This window comes from Pseudophryne corroboree, chromosome 1 (assembly GCF_028390025.1).
Source record: "Pseudophryne corroboree isolate aPseCor3 chromosome 1, aPseCor3.hap2, whole genome shotgun sequence".
In the NCBI taxonomy this organism is placed as follows: Eukaryota; Metazoa; Chordata; class Amphibia; order Anura; family Myobatrachidae; genus Pseudophryne; species Pseudophryne corroboree.
This window is the reverse complement of record NC_086444.1, coordinates 361,132,142-361,151,271: the sequence shown is the minus strand read 5'-3', so window position 1 is coordinate 361,151,271 and position 19,130 is coordinate 361,132,142. Positions and strand designations below refer to the sequence as shown.

Sequence of the window (19,130 nt, the reverse complement as noted above, 5' to 3'; positions counted from 1 at the left end):
TAATCTTGTTAGATTTTCAGTTAACAAGATCCAACTGAGTTGGGTACTTATTCCCTACACTTTCCTGATAATGTGTACAAGATGTGTACTGTACTCACAGGGAAGCCACGTGTTCTGTCATGATACAGGCGTATCTGCTCGTGTCACTCACATGGGGATGAAGCGCATTTGCTGCCTATACAGACTTTGTTCTCTTTTTTAGCTAACTCTGCATAGTAGCAAAATGCTATTTTCTCTATCGTCCTAGTGGATGCTGGGGTTCCTGAAAGGACCATGGGGAATAGCGGCTCCGCAGGAGACAGGGCACAAAAAGTAAAGCTTTTCCAGATCAGGTGGTGTGCACTGGCTCCTCCCCCTATGACCCTCCTCCAGACTCCAGTTAGATTTTTGTGCCCGGCCGAGAAGGGTGCAATTCTAGGTGGCTCTCATAAAGAGCTGCTTAGAGAAAGTTTAGCTTAGGTTTTTTATTTTACAGTGATTCCTGCTGGCAACAGGATCACTGCAACGAGGGACAGAGGGGAGAAGAAGTGAACTCACCTGCGTGCAGGATGGATTGGCTTCTTGGCTACTGGACATCAGCTCCAGAGGGACGATCACAGGTACAGCCTGGATGGTCACCGGAGCCGCGCCGCCGGCCCCCTTGCAGATGCTGAAGTAAGAAGAGGTCCAGAATCGGCGGCTGAAGACTCCTGCAGTCTTCTAAACACTGCAGCTGTGCGCCATTTTCCTCTCAGCACACTTCACACGCAGTCACTGAGGGTGCAGGGCGCTGGGGGGGGGGCGCCCTGGGAGGCAAATGTAAACCTATATAAAGGCTAAAAATACCTCACATATAGCCCCCAGAGGCTATATGGAGATATTTAACCCCTGCCTGTATTCACAAAATAGCGGGAGACGAGCCCGCCGAAAAAGGGGCGGGGCCTATCTCCTCAGCACACGGCGCCATTTCCTCTCACAGCTCCGCTGGTCAGGACGGCTCCCAGGTCTCTCCCCTGCACTGCACTACAGAAACAGGGTAAAACAGAGAGGGGGGGCAAATTTAATGGCAATATCTTGATATATATAAAGCAGCTATAAGGGAGCACTTATTATAAGGCTATCCCTGTCATATATAGCGCTTTTTGGTGTGTGCTGGCAGACTCTCCCTCTGTCTCCCCAAAGGGCTAGTGGGTCCTGTCTTCGTTTAGAGCATTCCCTGTGTGTCTGCTGTGTGTCGGTACGTGTGTGTCGACATGTATGAGGACGATATTGGTGTGGAGGCGGAGCAATTGCCAAATATGGGGATGTCACCTCCTAGGGGGTCGACACCAGAATGGATGCCTTTATTTATGGAATTACGGGATAGTGTCAACACGCTAAAGCAGTCGTTTGACGACATGAGGCGGCCGGACAATCAATTAGTGCCTGTCCAGGCGCCTCAAACACCGTCAGGGGCTGTAAAACGCCCTTTGCCTCAGTCGGTCGACACAGACCCAGACACAGGCACTGATTCCAGTGGTGACGAATCAACCGTATTTTCCAGTAGGGCCACACGTTATATGATTTTGGCAATAAAGGAGGCGTTACATTTAGCTGATACTACAGGTACCACTAAACAGGGTATTATGTGGGGTGTGAAAAAACTACCTATAGTTTTTCCTGAATCAGAAGAATTAAATGACGTGTGTGATGAAGCGTGGGTTGCCCCTGATAAAAAGCTGATAATTTCAAAGAAATTATTGGCATTATACCCTTTCCCGCCAGAGGTTAGGGAGCGCTGGGAAACACCTTCTAGGGTGGACAAGGCGCTAACACGCTTATCAAAACAAGTGGCGTTACCTTCTCCTGAGACGGCCGCACTTAAAGATCCATCAGATAGGAGGATGGAAAATATCCAAAAAAGTATATACACACATGCAGGTGTTATACTACGACCAGCTATAGCGACTGCCTGGATGTGCAGTGCTGGGGTAGTTTGGTCAGAGTCCCTGATTGAAAATATTGATACCCTGGACAGGGACAATATTTTACTGTCGTTAGAACAAATAAAGGATGCATTTCTTTATATGCGTGATGCACAGAGGGATATCTGCACACTGGCATCACGGGTAAGTGCTATGTCCATTTCGGCCAGAAGAGCTTTATGGACGCGACAGTGGACAGGCGATGCGGATTCAAAACGGCATATGGAAGTTTTGCCGTATAAAGGGGAGGAGTTATTTGGAGTCGGTCTATCAGATTTGGTGGCCACGGCTACAGCCGGGAAATCCACCTTTCTACCTCAAGTCACTCCCCAACAGAAAAAGGCACCGACTTTTCAACCGCAGCCCTTTCGTTCCTTTAAAAATAAGAGAGCAAAGGGCTATTCATATCTGCCACGAGGCAGAGGTCGAGGGAAGAAACAGCAACAATCAGCTCCTTCCCAGGAACAGAAGCCCTCCCCGGCTTCTACAAAAGCCTCAGCATGACGCTGGGGCTTCTCAAGCGGACTCGGGGACGGTGGGAGGTCGTCTCAAAAATTACAGCGCGCAGTGGGCTCACTCGCAGGTAGATCCCTGGATCCTGCAGATAATATCTCAGGGGTACAGGTTGGAATTAGAGACAGATCCACCTCGCCGTTTCCTGAAGTCTGCTTTACCAACGTTCCCTTCCGAAAGGGAGACGGTTTTGGAAGCCATTCACAAGCTGTACTCTCAGCAGGTGATAGTCAAGGTACCTCTTCTACAACAAGGGAAGGGGTATTATTCCACTCTATTTGTGGTACCGAAGCCGGATGGCTCGGTAAGGCCTATTCTAAATCTGAAGTCCTTGAACCTGTACATAAAGAAGTTCAAGTTCAAGATGGAGTCACTCAGAGCAGTGATAGCGAACCTGGAAGAAGGGGACTTTATGGTATCCTTGGACATCAAGGATGCGTATCTCCACGTTCCAATTTACCCCTCACACCAGGGGTACCTCAGGTTCGTTGTACAAAACTGTCACTATCAGTTTCAGACGCTGCCGTTTGGTTTGTCCACGGCACCTCGGGTCTTTACAAAGGTAATGGCCGAGATGATGATTCTTCTTCGAAGAAAAGGCGTATTAATTATCCCATACTTGGACGATCTCCTAATAAGGGCAAGGTCCAGAGAACAGCTAGAGATGGGATTAGCAATATCTCAAGAGGTGCTAAAGCAGCACGGATGGATTCTGAATATTCCAAAATCCAAATTAATGCCGACAACTCGTCTGCTGTTCCTAGGGATGATTCTGGACACGGTTCAGAAAAAGGTTTTTCTTCCCGAGGAAAAAGCCAAGGAGTTATCCGACCTGGTCAGGAATCTCCTAAAACCAGGAAAGGTGTCTGTACATCAATGCACGCATCTTCAGATGCACCTGCGGATAACCCTGTCTCCAAGGACAAGGGTATCTCTTCTGCGGTGGTTGCAGAGGGCTCATCTATTGGAGGGCCGCAGATTCGGCATACAGGATTGGATCCTGGTGACCACGGACGCCAGCCTGAGAGGCTGGGGAGCAGTCACACAAGGAAGAAACTTCCAGGGAGTGTGGTCGAGCCTGGAAAAGTCTCTTCACATAAACATTCTGGAACTAAGAGCAATCTACAATGCTCTAAGCCAGGCGGAACCTCTGCTTCAAGGAAGACCGGTGTTGATCCAGTCGGACAACATCACGGCAGTCGCCCATGTAAACAGACAGGGCGGCACAAGAAGCAGGAGTGCAATGGCAGAAGCTGCCAGGATCCTTCGCTGGGCGGAGAATCACGTGATAGCACTGTCAGCAGTGTTCATCCCGGGAGTGGACAACTGGGAAGCAGACTTCCTCAGCAGACACGATCTTCACCCGGGAGAGTGGGGACTTCATCCAGAAGTTTTCCACATGCTAATAAACCGTTGGGAAAGACCAATGGTGGACATGATGGCGTCTCGCCTCAACAAAAAACTGGACAGGTATTGCGCCAGGTCAAGAGATCCGCAGGCAATAGCTGTGGACGCGCTGGTAACACCTTGGGTGTACCAGTCGGTGTATGTGTTTCCTCCTCTGCCTCTCATACCAAAGGTATTGAGAATCATACGGCAAAGCGGAGTAAGAACGATACTAGTGGCTCCGGATTGGCCAAGAAGGTCTTGGTACCCGGAACTTCAAGAGATGGTCACGGACGATCCGTGGCCTCTACCTCTAAGACAGGACCTGCTTCAGCAGGGACCGTGTCTATTCCAAGACTTACCGCGGCTGCGTTTGACGGCATGGCGGTTGAACGCCAGATCCTAAAAGGAAAAGGCATTCCAGAAGAAGTCATTCCTACCTTGATTAAGGCAAGAAAGGAAGTCACCGCGAAGCATTATCACCGCATTTGGCGGAAATATGTTGCGTGGTGCGAGGATCGGAGTGCTCCGACGGAGGAATTTCAACTGGGTCGTTTCCTACATTTCCTGCAATCAGGATTGTCTATGGGTCTCAAATTGGGATCTATTAAGGTTCAAATTTCGGCCCTGTCAATATTCTTCCAAAAATAATTGGCCTCAGTTCCTGAGGTCCAGACTTTTGTCAAAGGAGTACTGCATATACAGCCTCCTGTGGTGCCTCCGGTGGCACCGTGGGATCTAAATGTAGTTTTAGATTTCCTCAAATCCCATTGGTTTGAACCACTAAAAAATGTGGATTTGAAATATCTCACATGGAAAGTGACTATGTTACTGGCCCTGGCGTCCGCCAGGAGAGTATCTGAACTGGCGGCTTTATCTTATAAAAGCCCTTATTTAATTTTCCATTCGGATAGGGCAGAGCTGCGGACGCGTCCGCATTTTCTCCCTAAGGTGGTATCAGCGTTTCACCTGAACCAGCCTATTGTAGTGCCTGCGGCTACAAGCGACTTGGAGGACTCCAAGTTGTTGGACGTTGTCAGAGCTTTAAAAATATACATTTCAAGGACGGCTGGAGTCAGAAAATCTGACTCGCTGTTTATACTGTATGCACCCAACAAGTTGGGTGCGCCTGCTTCTAAGCAGTCGATTGCTCGTTGGATTTGTAACACAATTCAACTTGCACATTCTGTGGCAGGCCTGCCACAGCCTAAATCTGTTAAGGCCCATTCCACAAGGAAGGTGGGCTCATCTTGGGCGGCTGCCCGAGGGGTCTCGGCATTACAACTCTGCCGAGCAGCTACGTGGTCAGGGGAGAACACGTTTGTAAAATTCTACAAATTTGATACCCTGGCAAAGGAGGACCTGGAGTTCTCTCATTCGGTGCTGCAGAGTCATCCGCACTCTCCCGCCCGTTTCGGAGCTTTGGTATAATCCCCATGGTCCTTTCAGGAACCCCAGCATCCACTAGGACGATAGAGAAAATAAGAATTTACTTACCGATAATTCTATTTCTCGGAGTCCGTAGTGGATGCTGGGCGCCCATCCCAAGTGCGGATTATCTGCAATACTTGTACATAGTTATTGTTAACTAATTCGGGTTATTGTTTAGGGAGCCATCTTTCAGAGGCTCTTCTGTTATCATACTGTTAACTGGGTTTAGATCACAAGTTGTACGGTGTGATTGGTGTGGCTGGTATGAGTCTTACCCGGGATTCAAAATCCTCCCTTATTGTGTACGCTCGTCCGGGCACAGTACCTAACTGGAGTCTGGAGGAGGGTCATAGGGGGAGGAGCCAGTGCACACCACCTGATCTGGAAAAGCTTTACTTTTTGTGCCCTGTCTCCTGCGGAGCCGCTATTCCCCATGGTCCTTTCAGGAACCCCAGCATCCACTACGGACTCCGAGAAATAGAATTATCGGTAAGTAAATTCTTATTTTTTTTCCCAGACACTTTTTATGTATGTGCTTAGATGCAAATTGCATCCAAGTTTGAATAATGGCCCTTATTCAGTAAGGATTGCAAATATCCCAAAATCGCAAATGGGTGATTTTTGGACATTTGCGCATGCGCTGATCTTCACAGTGCTATAGCAACCTTGACGGATGCCATTGTGCTCTGATTGACAGTGGTGGACGGTGGGGGGGTGTCAACATGGCGTTGGGGGGGCTTGGTCCAGACTGTATTCGGGGCAGCTGCGTGATGTCACATGCAGCTGCACCGAAGAAAAAAATGGTGGCGGTGCACCTGCATATGGGGGCATCCTTAAAGTCCGGTTCAGCGATGCGATCGCAATTAGATTGCGAGCACAACGTTGGCCAGACCTTTGCATGCTGGGTGGCCTTGCCTTGTGCGGGGCGGCCCCCAGCATGCGAGCACAAGCAGTAGCAGAATCTGCTACTGATACTGAATAGGGTCCAATGTCGACTGTGTGTGACATCCCTAGTTCTGACCTACTTATGAATCCATTAATGTATACAGATCAAACTGTTGTGCACGCTCTCTATCTATCTATCTATCTATCTATCTATCTATCTATCTATCTATCTATCTATCTATCTATCTATCTATCTATCAATCATTCAAAGTGTCCGCACACATATATTCATAATCGGCAACAGTGTGGTGCTCCATTAAAATCCAATGGATCAGATATACAATAATTGTGAGTAGGCACTCACTTGTCCAAAGAAGACATTTTGCAGAAAGAATAGTCCTTTTATTACTTACAGACCATATTTAAAGTGCAAATGTGCAAAGAGATTAGTCGACGTGACGTTTTGGTCCACTAGGGACCATCATCAGGACTTGCAGCAGTGCATCCTATCATCAAGGCAGCCCAAATGCAGACTGAAGTACCATCACCAACTGTACACCTATAAATACCTCAAAGTATTACCCAGAGTTCCCTATCGGAGCAGTGTTGCATCATGGGAAAACGAATGTGTAAAACATTCGAAAAAGCACATTACACTGAAAGTAATAATCTACCAATGCTATACCCAACTCTAGCGCCAAAGCGCTATATCACAAAAAAAAGTACTTGAAATTGTATAGAATAGCACTACAAGCCACACGCTATCCGAAAATGGAAGTCAGCGCTTCCGGAAGTTGCCAGGCGCCCTCACAGTGCTGTGGAACGCATATGACACAGCCGGAAGTGTCATGCATTCCACCACGGCGGCAACCCGGGAATCACGGGTAAAGCCGCCGCAGCAACAGGATAAACTACAAAGCATTGAAGTGACCATTTAAAAACCACAAAACATCAACAGATAATTAAGTTAATAATTATTAATACTCATGATCACAAAAATTCAAAGAATATTGTAAATGATGCAACAACCCGACATGAGAATGGGGAATAGCCCGGGGTATCCATTGTACACGAAAACACCCCAAGTGTTAGTGCACCAATAACAAGATGTAAACATACACATAAAATTCAAAACATTTAAAAAAAGAAGGGAAAAAAAATCATCATATTGGTAACTTCTGATGGTGTTGAACAGTGAGTTCAACTAAAGGAATTATAAAAACACGATGAAATAATAATATACTTCATTATGCAAGATTCTTGAAGTATACTGTATCAGCATATATTTATTCAAAGATATTTACTTCAAAAAAATGTATGGACTGTTCTCATTTAATCCACAGGGAGACACTGTATCAAGTGTATAGATCCATCTTGCTTCTCTCTTCTTCAGTTCGTGTACTCTGTCACCACCTCTAACATTAATCGGAATGTGATCGATCAGCATACATTTGAGGCTGGCAATCGACTGGCCAGCCTTAGGAAAGTGCTCAGCTACCGGGTTTATCAGAGTCACCGGATTCCAGAGCTGCTCTAATAGTTGACATGTGGATGGTCATGCGTCTCTGAAATTTCTTTTAGTCATGCCGTCATAAACTAAACAGCACGGGTATATCAAGGTGTAAATTACATAACCCGTTTGGAAGTGTAGTCAAAACTTGATTTTCATCTTCTTCCCCTTGTGAGGATGGGAGAAAGAGGAGCCAGTCAACACTGATCTGCATGTAGTGCAGTCAGCACGTTTAAAGCAGCCAAGCCTTTTGTTCTGTAGCCACGTACTTCGATCATTTTGTGGTTGTAGTAAAGGTCGCATTAGAAGGTCCTTTAAATTAGGACCCCTCTGATATGTGCATAGGGGAGGTGCATGCACTGTCAAAAGTACTCGTGAAAATTGTACTTTATTGGTCAAAAGAGCTACTTTGCACATTTTTGGTCTGAAAGGACATTGCTTTAGACTTATGAAGGCAACGTTCAATGGAGTTAGAAGAGTAACCACGTTCCAAAAAACGCGAAGACATCTCCATAATCCAGAGGTTCCCAGACTCTGTGCTGTGGCTCCCTGGGGTGCCTCGGGACACTTGCAAGGGTGCCCTGGGTTGGTGGTCCAGGACCAATTCAAATTATTCATGGTCAATATAATAGGCAAAACCAGTGCTGGTGGCTGCCAGTCATAAAATATGTGTCCCTCACCACACAACTGACCCTAAGGATGACATATAAACGCGATCTACGTAATGTAATATTTCTTTCTAAATTTCTCAATAAGAAATTTTTGGCCTAGGAGTGCCGTGAAAAAAATTCTGATATTCTAGGGCACCGTGATTCAAAAAAGTTTGGAAACCACTGCCATAATCTGTTTATCAGCTAATTCCTGCGTGCAGTTGATTCTCAAGATGCGAAGAAACTGGGAGCTTGGTAACCCTTCTTTTAATGGACTCTGGTGCTGACTGGTCGAATATAACAGTGTATTACGATCGGTCTCATTCCGGAATGCAGTAGTGGAAAGTGTATTACCAATCCGGTACACTTTAACATCAAGAAAATTAATTTCAGTACTATGTATACAGCTGGAAAATCTAAATGGGGAGTCAAGAGAATTAAGTGACTCCACCATTGTCAAGAACTGTGTATCAGTGCAGCACCACAACAAAAATAAATCATCAATATAGCGCTTATAGTATAGAATATGTGCTCCAAATCTAGGGAATATATGTGTCTTTTCATAACGTGCCATGTAAAGATTTGCATACGCCGGCGCTAAATTAGACCCCATGGCAGGGCCATTCATCTGCATGAAATGGCTACCGCCATAGAGTAAATGGTTCTTAGTCAGAACCAGGCATACCAACTCCAACAAAAAATCTGAGGGGGGACCAGGCTGGGGAAATTCTAATAGAGTTTCCGCAATGGCCTCAATACCATTGTCATGAGGGATGACCGCATATAAGGAATGGACATCTAATGTAGCAAGCATCACATTGTCAGGCACATTACCCACTGCTTTTAAACTATCCAAAAAGTCTCCAGTGTCCCTTAGGTAACTAGGCATCCCAACCACAATTGGCTGTAAAAAGATGTCCACAAATTGAACCAGTGGCTGAAGAATTGAACCACAGGCTGAGACAATCGGCCTGCCCGGAGGGTCCACTAGAGACTTATGGATCATGGGCAATGTATAAAGGATGGGGCAAACGGGACTTTCCACCCTCAAGAAACCAAGAAGTTTATCCTGATTCCTGGGTTGCCGCCGTGGTGGAACGTATGACACTTCCGGTTGTGTCATATGTGTTCCACAGCACTGTGAGGGCGCATGGCCACTTCCGGAAGCGCTGACTTCCGTTTTCGGATAGCGCGTGACTTGTAGCGCTATTCTATACAATTTCAAGTACTTTTTCTTGTTTTGTAATATAGCGCTTTGGCGCTAGAGTTGGGTATAGCAATGGTAGATTATTACTTTCATTGCAAATGTGCTTTTTCGAATGTTTTACACATTCGTTTTCCCATAATGCAACACTGCTCCAATAGGGAACTCTGGGTAATAATTTGAGGTATTTATAGGTGTACAGTTGGTGATGGTACTTCAGTCTGCATTTGGGCTGCCTTGATGATAGGATGCACTGCTGCAAGTCCTGATGATGGTCCCTAGTGGACATCACGTCGACTAATCTCTTTGCACGTTTGCACTTTAAATATGGTCTGTAAGTAATAAAAGGACTATTCTTTCTGCCACAAGCAAAATGTCTTCTTTTGGACAAGTGAGTGGCTATTCACAATTATTGTGTGTGTGTGTGTGTGTATGTATGTATGTATGTATGTATGTATGTATGCATGCGTGTGTGTGTATGTGTATGTATGTATATGTATGTATGTATGTATATATATATATATATATTATATATAGATAGATAATACCAACTTTACGCTATCTTTACGACAAACATACTTAAACAGAGGAAGTAGCAAACAACATGCATTTGGTAAATGAATGCATTCTGTTTTCTGATCCCAAGGAATAAATGCCACTGGTGAATATTGGGAGAACTGGCCATCAATGTGTGCGCTGCAACCCCAGCCACTGTTTTCAATTACAGTCGTCTTATTGTGTACATTCATTTATTTTGGCTGATCCATTTACTGTTTGCTGACTCCAAAGCAGCTGTACTTTAGCAGTTATACATGTGTGTGTGTGTGTATATATATATAGTTTCATTCAATTACTTTTAAATATGCTACACTAATATATGTAAAAAAAAATATTATTTGCAGTCCACTTTCAAATGCAGTATTTTCCATTCTCACAGGCTCCTATCTTCCTGATGGCAGCGCTGTAGACCCAGATTATTACCTCACGACCATAAGCTCCAGTTTCTCAGTCTCCCCTCTCTTCACTGGTGTCAGCAACAAAGAATTTGACATCCCCCAGGAAACACTGCGTCAGCTTCTGTGCATGGTAACATCACATAATCATTACTAGAGAGAAACTACCATTTCACTTTTATTTACTTTTTTAATCTTCATGTTTGCACTATATGTCCTTTCCTTTATTCACTCTTGGCTGAGTAGATGTGTCGGACAGCCTCCTTATAAAGTTTCACAGGGCCTGTGTATTTGAATCAAAAATAGGATTTTAATTACTTACTGGTAAATCCTTTTCTCATACGTCCTAGAGGATGCTGGGGATGCTTCAAGAACCATGGGGTATAGACGGGATCCGCAGGAGACATGGGCACACTATAAGACTTTGAATGGGTGTGAACTGGCTCCTCCCTCTATGCCCCTCCTCCAGACTCCAGTTAGATTCTGTGTCCAGTGAGACTGGATGCACACTGAGGAGCTCTCCAGAGTTTCTCAGAAAAAAGACTTAGGTAGGTTTATTATTTTCAGGGAGACCTGCTGGCAACAGGCTCCCTGCATCGTGGGACTGAGGGGAGAGAAGCTGACCTGCTTCTGTGAGTTCAAAGGCATCTACTTCTTAGGCTACTGGACACCATTAGCTCCAGAGGGTCCGATCACTTGGTGGGCCTAGCTGCTCGTTCCCGGAGCCGCGCCGTCACCCCCCCTTGCAGAGCCAGAAGACAGAAGCCGGGTGAGTAAAAGAAGAACAGAAGATTTCAGTGACTGCAGAAGACGGCTTTTGCGCGCCATGCTCCCACATACAGGACGGCACTGCAGGGTGCAGGGCGCAGGGGAGGCGCCCTGGGCAGCAAAAGAGCCTCAAATAGCACTGGCAGAAGTGTATAAAGTGCCTAGGCACTAATTACAGACCTCCGCCAGTATAAATATGTAAAATTAAGCGGGACTGAAGCGCGCCATTACGGGGGCGTGGCTTAGCCCTCACAGCTTTGACCAGCGCCATTTTCTCTTCACAGAAGCTGCAGAGACGCTGAGCCTGGCCTCCCACACTACTGTACAAGTAACAGGGTGCAAAACGGGGGGTGGGGGGGGGCCACAAGAGATTTAATGCTAATTATTTAAATAAAAGCGCTAACAGGTCTGGGCAGTATTGTTACTCGCTTCAGAACGGGGATAGGCGCTGGGTTGTGAGCTATCAGAACTCCCTCTGTGTTTCTCTAACAGGCTTTGTTGTGGGTCTGCCTCCTATAGCCCCAGTGTGGTTGTGTGTGTCGGTACGTGTGTGTCGACATGTCTGAGGCTGAGTGCTCTTCCCAGGAGGAGGCTGGAGTGGGGACAGAAAAGACTGTGAGAGTGACCGTGTCGGCACCGCCGACAGATGATTGGGTAAATATGTTGAGTGTTTTGAATGCAAATGTGGCTTGGTTGACTAAGAGATTAGATAAATCTGAGTCTAAGAACTAGACATGGAAGAAATCCATGGAGGATGCATTGTCACAAGCTCAGACCCCTTCGGGGTCACAGAAACGTGCATTTACCCAGATAGCAGATACAGATACCGACACGGACTCTGATTCCAATGTCGACTATAGTGATGCCAGATTGAATCCTAAACTGGCTAAGAGCATTCAGTACATGATTGTGGCGATAAAAGAAGTGTTGCATATAACAGAGGACCCTGCTGTTCCTGATACTAGGGTCTGTATGTATAAAGGAAAGAAAGCTGAGGTAACATTTCCTCCCTCTCATGAACTGAACGTTCTTTTTGAAAAGGCTTGGAAAAATCCTGACAAGAAGGTACAGGTTCCCAAAAGAATTCCAGTGGCATATCCGTTTCCTTTTGGGGACAGGGAAAAATGGGAGTCAACCCCCACGGTAGACAAAGCTTTATCGCGTCTATCCAAAAAGGTGGCGCTTCCGTCTCCTGACACGGCAGCCCTAAAGGAACCTGCGGATCGTAAGCAGGAAAATACACTAAAATCCATTTATGTCACTACGGGTTCGCTACTCAGGCCTGCGTTGCTTCGGCATGGGTGAGTAGCGCTATTGAAAAGTGGGCAGATAACTTGTCATCTGAGATAGATACCCTAGACAGGGATAGCGTGCTTTTGACTCTGGGTCATATCAGGGACGCTGTAGCATATTTAAAAGAAGCTGTAAGAGATATTGGCCTTTTGGGATCAAGGGCCAATGCCATGGCAGTCTCGGCTAGGAGAGCATTGTGGATTCATCAATGGAATGCTGATGCTGACTCTAAGAAGGCGATGGAGTCGTTACCGTTTAACGGTAGTGTCTTGTTTGGTGACAGCCTCACTGACCTGGTATTATGGCTACCGCGGGTAAGTCGTCATTTTTACCTTATGTTCCTGCACAACAGAAGAAAACGCCCCACTATCAGATGCAGTCCTTTCGGCCCACTAAATACAAAAAAGGACGAGGGTTCTCCTTCCTTGCTGCGAGAGGAAGGGGAAAAAGGTCACAGGCTGTGGCAAGTTCCCAAGAGCAGAAGTCCTCTCTGGCTTCTACCAAATCCACCGCATGACGCTGGGGCTCCTCTGCGGGAGTTTGCACCGGTGGGGGCACGTCTCAAACTTTTCAGTCAGGTCTGGGTGCACTCGGACCTGGATCCTTGGATATTAGAGAGAGTAACCCAAGGGTACAAATTAGAGTTTCAAGACGTGCCCCCTCACCGATTTTTCAAATCGGCCTTGCCAGCTTCTCTTCTAGAAAGGGAGGTAGTATGGGCTGCAATACTAAAGCTGTGTCAAAATCAGGTCATTGTCACGGTACCCCCGTCACAACAGGGGGAAGGCTTTTATTCGATCCTGTTCGTGGTCCCGAAGCCAGATGGCTCAGTCAGACCGATTCTGAACCTAAAATCCCTCAAATTCTTTCAGAAAAAATTCAAATTCAAGATGGAATCTCTCCGAGCAGTGATCTCCAGTCTGGAGGAGGGGGATTTTATGGTGTCGGTCGACATAAAGGATGCCTACTTACACGTTCCCATATATCTTCCACATCAGGCATAACTGAGGTTTGCTGTTCAGGATTGTCATTATCAATTTCAGACGTTGCCGTTTGGTCTGTCCACGGCTCCAAGGATTTTCACCAAGGTTATGGCGGAAATGATGGTTCTCCTGCGCAAGCAGGGAATCACAATTATCCCGTACTTGGACCATCTCCTCATAAAGGCGAGATCCAAGGAGCAATTGCTGAAAAATGTTGCGCTTTCACTGACGATTCTGCAACAACATGGTTGGCTCCTAAACTTGCCAAAATCACAGTTGGTTCCGACGACACGGCTGTCGTTCCTGGGTATGATTCTGGATACAGAATTACAGAGAGTTTTTTTTCCAGTGGAAAAGTATCTGGAAATACAGAACATGGTAAAACAGATTCTGAAACCAGCAAAAGTGTCAGTTCTTCTATGCACTCGGTTGCTGGGGAAGATGGTGGCGGCCTACGAGGCCATTCCGTATTGCAGGTTCCATGCCAGGGCGTTTCAGTGGGACCTGTTGGACAAGTGGTCCGGGTCTCACCTGGACATGCACCGGAAAATAATCCTATCTTCCAGGACCAGGATCTCCCTTCTCTGGTGGCTGCACAGTTCTCACCTTCTAGAGGGACGCAGGTTCGGGATTCAGGATTGGATCCTGGTGACCACAGATGCAAGCCTCCGAGGCTGGGGAGAAGTCACACAGGGGTGACATTTTCAGGGAAAATGGTCAAGCCAGGAAGCTTGTCTGCACATAAACATTCTGGAATTAAGGGCCATTTACAACGGCATTCTGCAAGCAGAACATCTTCTTCGCGGTCTGCCCGTCTTGATTCAGTCAGACAACATAACATCAGTGGCGTACATAAACCGCCAGGGCGGAACAAAGAGCAGAGCGGCGATGGCCGAGGCCACAAAAGTTCTTCGCTGAGCGGAAAGACATGCAAGCACTCTGCCAGCGGTCTTCATTCCAGGATTGGACAACTGGGAAGCAGACTTCCTCAGCAGACACGATCTCCATCCAGGAGAGTGGGGTCTTCATCAAGAGGTCTTTGCAGAAGTGAAAAGTCGTTGGGGAATTCCTCAAATATACATGAGGGCATCCCGCCTCAACAAGAAACTTGAGAGATATTGTTCCAGGTCGAGGGACCCTCAAGCAATAGCGGTGGACGCCCTAGTGACACCGTGGGTGTTTCCGTCAGTCTATGTGTTCCCTCCACTTCCACTTATTCCAAAGGTGATAAAGATTATAAGAAGAACAAGGGTTCAGGTGATACTCATTGTTCCGGATTGGCCAAAAAGGGCCTGGTATCCAGATCTTCAGGAGTTGCTCATAGAAGATCCCTGGCCTCTTCCTCTAGGGGAGGACCTGTTACAACAAGGGCCGTGCGTGTATCAAGACTTACCGCGGCTGCATTTGACGGGATGGCGGTTGAACGCCAAATCCTAGCCCGGAAGGGTATTCCCAGTGAAGTCATTCCCACACTTCTTCAGGCTAGAAAAGAAGTAACGGCAAAGCATTACCACCGGATTTGGAGGAAATATGTGTCTTGGTGTGAATCCAAGAAGGCTCCTATGGAAGAATTTCAACTGGGGCGTTTGCTCCATTTGTTGCAAGCAGGTGTGGATGCAGGCCTGAAGTTAGGCTCCATTAAAGTACAAATTTCGGCCTTATCAATATTCTTTTAGAAAGAATTGGCCTCCCTTGCAGAAGTTCAGACCTTCGTGAAGGGCGGGCTGCACATCCAACCTCCATTTGTGCCTCCTGTGGCACCGTGGGATCTTAATGTGGTATTGCAGTTCCTGTAATCTCATTGGTTTGAACCTTTTACGTAAGGTTGAGTTAAAATTCCTTACTTTGAAAGTAGTCATGTTGTTGGCCTTGGCATCCGCAAGGCGGGTATCCGAATTGGCGGCTTTGTCTCACAAAAGCCCCTATTTAATCTTCCATGCTGATAGAGCGGAGTTGAGAACTCGTCAGCAATTTCTGCCAAAGGTGGTTTCATCATTTCACGTTAACCAGCCTATTGTGGTGCCAGTGGCTACTGACGCCTTAGCGGAATCGAAGTCTCTCGATGTGGTCAGAGCTTTGAAAATCTATGTCGCCAGAACGGCTCAGATTAGGAAAACAGAGGCTCTGTTTGTCCTGTGGACTCCCAACAAGATTGGGGCTCCTGCTTCTAAGCAGACTATTGCGTGCTGGATCTTTAATACGATTCAGCGGGCTCATTCTAAGGCAGGATTGCCGTTGCCGAAATCGGTGAAGGCCCATTCTACCAGAAAGGTGGGCTCGTCCTCGGCGGCTGCCCGGGGGGTCTCGGCATTACAACTTTGCCTAGCTTGCTACTTGGTCGGGATCAAACACCTTTGCAAAGTTCTACAAGTTTGATACCCTGGCTGAGGAGGATCTCTTGTTTGGTCAATCGGTGCTGCAGAGTCATCCGCACTCTCCCGACCGTTCTTGAGCTTTGGTATAAACCCCATGGTTCTTGAAGCATCCCCAGCATCCTCTAGGACGTATGAGAAAATAGGATTTTAATACCTACCAGTAAATACTTTTCTCTTAGTCCATAGAGGATGCTGGGCGCCCGTCCCTGTGCGGGCTGTATCTGCAGTTTGGTTATGGTTACGCTCATGTTGAGTTAAGTTCAGTCAGTCTGTGACTGATGTTGGTCATGCCGTTGCTTGCGTTGTTGTTGAATGCCATGTTGTACGGCGTGTTTGAGGTGTGAGCTGGTATGTATCTCACCTTCGTTTAAAAATGTTAAATAAATCGTTTTCCTCAAAATGTCCGTCTCCCTGGGCACAGTTCCTATAACTGGAGTCTGGAGGAGGGTCATAGAGGGAGGAGCCAGTTCACACCCATTCAAAGTCTTATAGTATGCCCATGTCTCCTGCGGATCCCGTCTATACTCCATGGTTCTTGAAGCATCCTCTACGGACTAAGAGAAAAGGATTTACCGGTAGGTATTAAAATCCTATTTTCTCGTAGTCCGTAGAGGATGCTGAGGTCCATATTAGTACCATGGGGTATAGACGGGTCCACCAGGAGCCACTGGCACTTTAAGAGTTTGAGAGTGTGGGCTGGCTCCTCCCTCTATGCCCCTCCTACCAGACTCATTCTAGAAACTGTGCCCGAGGAGACAACATACTTCGAGAGAAGGAAATACACAGATAGTGGCGAGATTCATTTCCGCTCACACAACAAGGCAAATCCGGCCAACATGCCGGAAAACTCAGCAACAGCTGAAACAGTACTGAAACCGTAAAGAACGCAGAACTTACCTAGGAACCAGGCAGTACTGAACCAAACAACCACTGCAGGATAAAGAAGCGCTGGGCGGGCGCCCAGCATCCTCTACGGACCACGAGAAAAGGATTTACCGGTAGGTAATTAAAATCCTATTTTCTATGGCTGGGTCCACAGGATTATCCACAGGATAACATTGGGATATTGTCAAGCGACAGCGAAAATGGCACCAACACAGTCACGAGCTTTCTGGCCTCCCAGGATGCATTGGGGCCTTCACCATATAGCCCGCCCACTGACTCAGTCAACTCAGTTTTTTGCTTGGTGCGGCAGGAAGCCGCATGGTCGCAGGGCTGCTGATATAGCAGCCTCAAGCTTTTTGTTATTTTATTTTTATAGACTTACTATATTGGTTTTTTGAGCGACTTCTCTTAACAGCGTCTTAAACGCATACATGGAAAGAGTCGCTCCAACAACTCCCCACCGGGTCGCAACATCACTTTCCTTCGGGTATTAGTGCTGTCTCGACGGGCGTCTGTGTCGGATGTTCTAGCAGGTCCAGCAGACGTAACCAGGCTGTGGCCGGAGCATGGGGAGACGGTGAGTCTATGGACTTCCTCTTACTAGAGGGGTCAGGACACAGCTACACTGATTTGGTGGAGACTACAAACAGTGTGTTGATGCGCCGAACATCTCGAGTGTGACAGCGCTACGCTCCGGGGATCATAGGCGCCAGGACTAGGTAGAGGCCACGATCCTGGGAGTTTAAGTCAACAGGGGGATTCAGACGCTCTCCTGGCCACCCCTCCTCCGAGTTCATGGCCAGTTTCCGTGCGTCTCTCGTTTCATGAACTGAATGACCTCACTTCCGGCTCAGATGCTACCACGAGGGTACTCGGGCGCAGCTTAGACGCTGCGGCTGTGTTCACTATAAATCCCGCCCAGACCGAGTCGCAGGCCTTAGCGTCTGCATGCACGTGGAAGCCGCTCAGCGTCCGTGTCCGCCAGTGAGCGACTGTGTCCGTTATCAGTTTTCAAGTGCGGTAGTGTACATCAGTAGCGTCTGAATCCACTCAGCGTCTTACGAGCGTATTTGCTTGGATATGGAAGTGTGGTGAGTCTCCCTGTATCCCGCTCTCCAGAGGCAGGGTATACAGTACTAAAAATTCTCTCTACTTTTTAGTATGTATTGTTAATTTTTAGTACCTATTGCATATGAGACCTGTATAGTACTGTGTTTTCTGCATTTTATGTTGGGAAAAAAAGAACCAGTTAAAAAACAGAAGTACAATTTTCCTACTTATGTATAAGTTGTTATGGAGGTTGTATTCTCATATGACAATGTCTAATGCTTAGCATGTGACTGACTGCTAGTATGTATGCTGACTTTTCTGTGTAATGTCAGTCCTGTTCTGACCCTCAAATCAGGTGCACTGTGGTCAGATTGATCTCACCTCTATATACTGAAATATAGGGTGATTTTCAGTCACAAATTGTGTAGTCAATAACAGATTAATACCATGTCTGTGAGCGGCAAAAGTGATGAGGAGAATTTATCAAGCCCTAACATGCTTATCTTGTAAGTCAGGGGTAATTGATATGAATCAATTGGTCACTTATGAGGGTTTGTGTGCAAATTGTTTTGCTTTTTCAGCGAAGTAAAAAACAGGAGTTGGTTCAACCACCAACAGAGCTACCATGGAATATGTCCGCAAAGACTCTATCCTCAATAGCGGACAGGTTAACTCCGGTAGCACCACCTCAAGGGTTAGGTTATACTATGAACCCATATATGCAGCTCCCTTCCTATGGTTTGGTTCCAGTAGCCTCTACAAGCAACCAAGGGGCGGGTAAGACTAAAGCAGATACATCTATGTGGCAGACTACACAAGATGATACATCGGATGATGATGATACAATAGATTCAACTCTGTATGATGATCAGTCACAGAGCTTCAGTTCAGAAGATGTGGCTGAACTTCTTAATGCTGTGAAGGCTGTTCTCTCATTGGAAGAGCCAGCCAAGACAGTGTTATTAGCTAAAGCACCTGTATTTAAACAAACAAAATCAGTGAGAGCTGAATTCCCAGTGTCAGATGAGCTGACGGAAATGATGGATGAGTCTTGGGCAGCGCCCAGTAAAAAGTACAAGATTCCTAAGAGATGGGATTCTTATTATCAATTTCCTGCTGTGGATTGTTCGAAAAGAGAAGTTCCTCCAAAAGTAGATGCACATGTTCTGCGTAAATCTGCTTTACCACTGTCATCTACCTCACTAAATGATGTCACAGACAGAAGGGTAGATAGCCTTTTGAAAAATATTTTTTCTCTAGTAGGAGCAGTGGTAAGACCTGCTATGGCTTCGGCCTGGGTA

General features: G+C 46.6%; 1 protein-coding gene across 3 annotated transcripts in view; it reads left to right on the top strand.

Annotated features, from left to right (window-relative positions):
• The window catches only part of PI4KA (phosphatidylinositol 4-kinase alpha), a 351,394-nt gene that overhangs the window by 78,363 nt on the left and 253,901 nt on the right, over positions 1-19,130 (top strand). For all 3 annotated transcript variants that reach the window (XM_063964791.1, XM_063964790.1, XM_063964792.1), the window contains exon 8: positions 10,460-10,608. In XM_063964791.1, the coding sequence (XP_063820861.1) occupies positions 10,460-10,608 (149 nt within the window). The remainder of the gene's footprint in view (positions 1-10,459; positions 10,609-19,130) is intronic.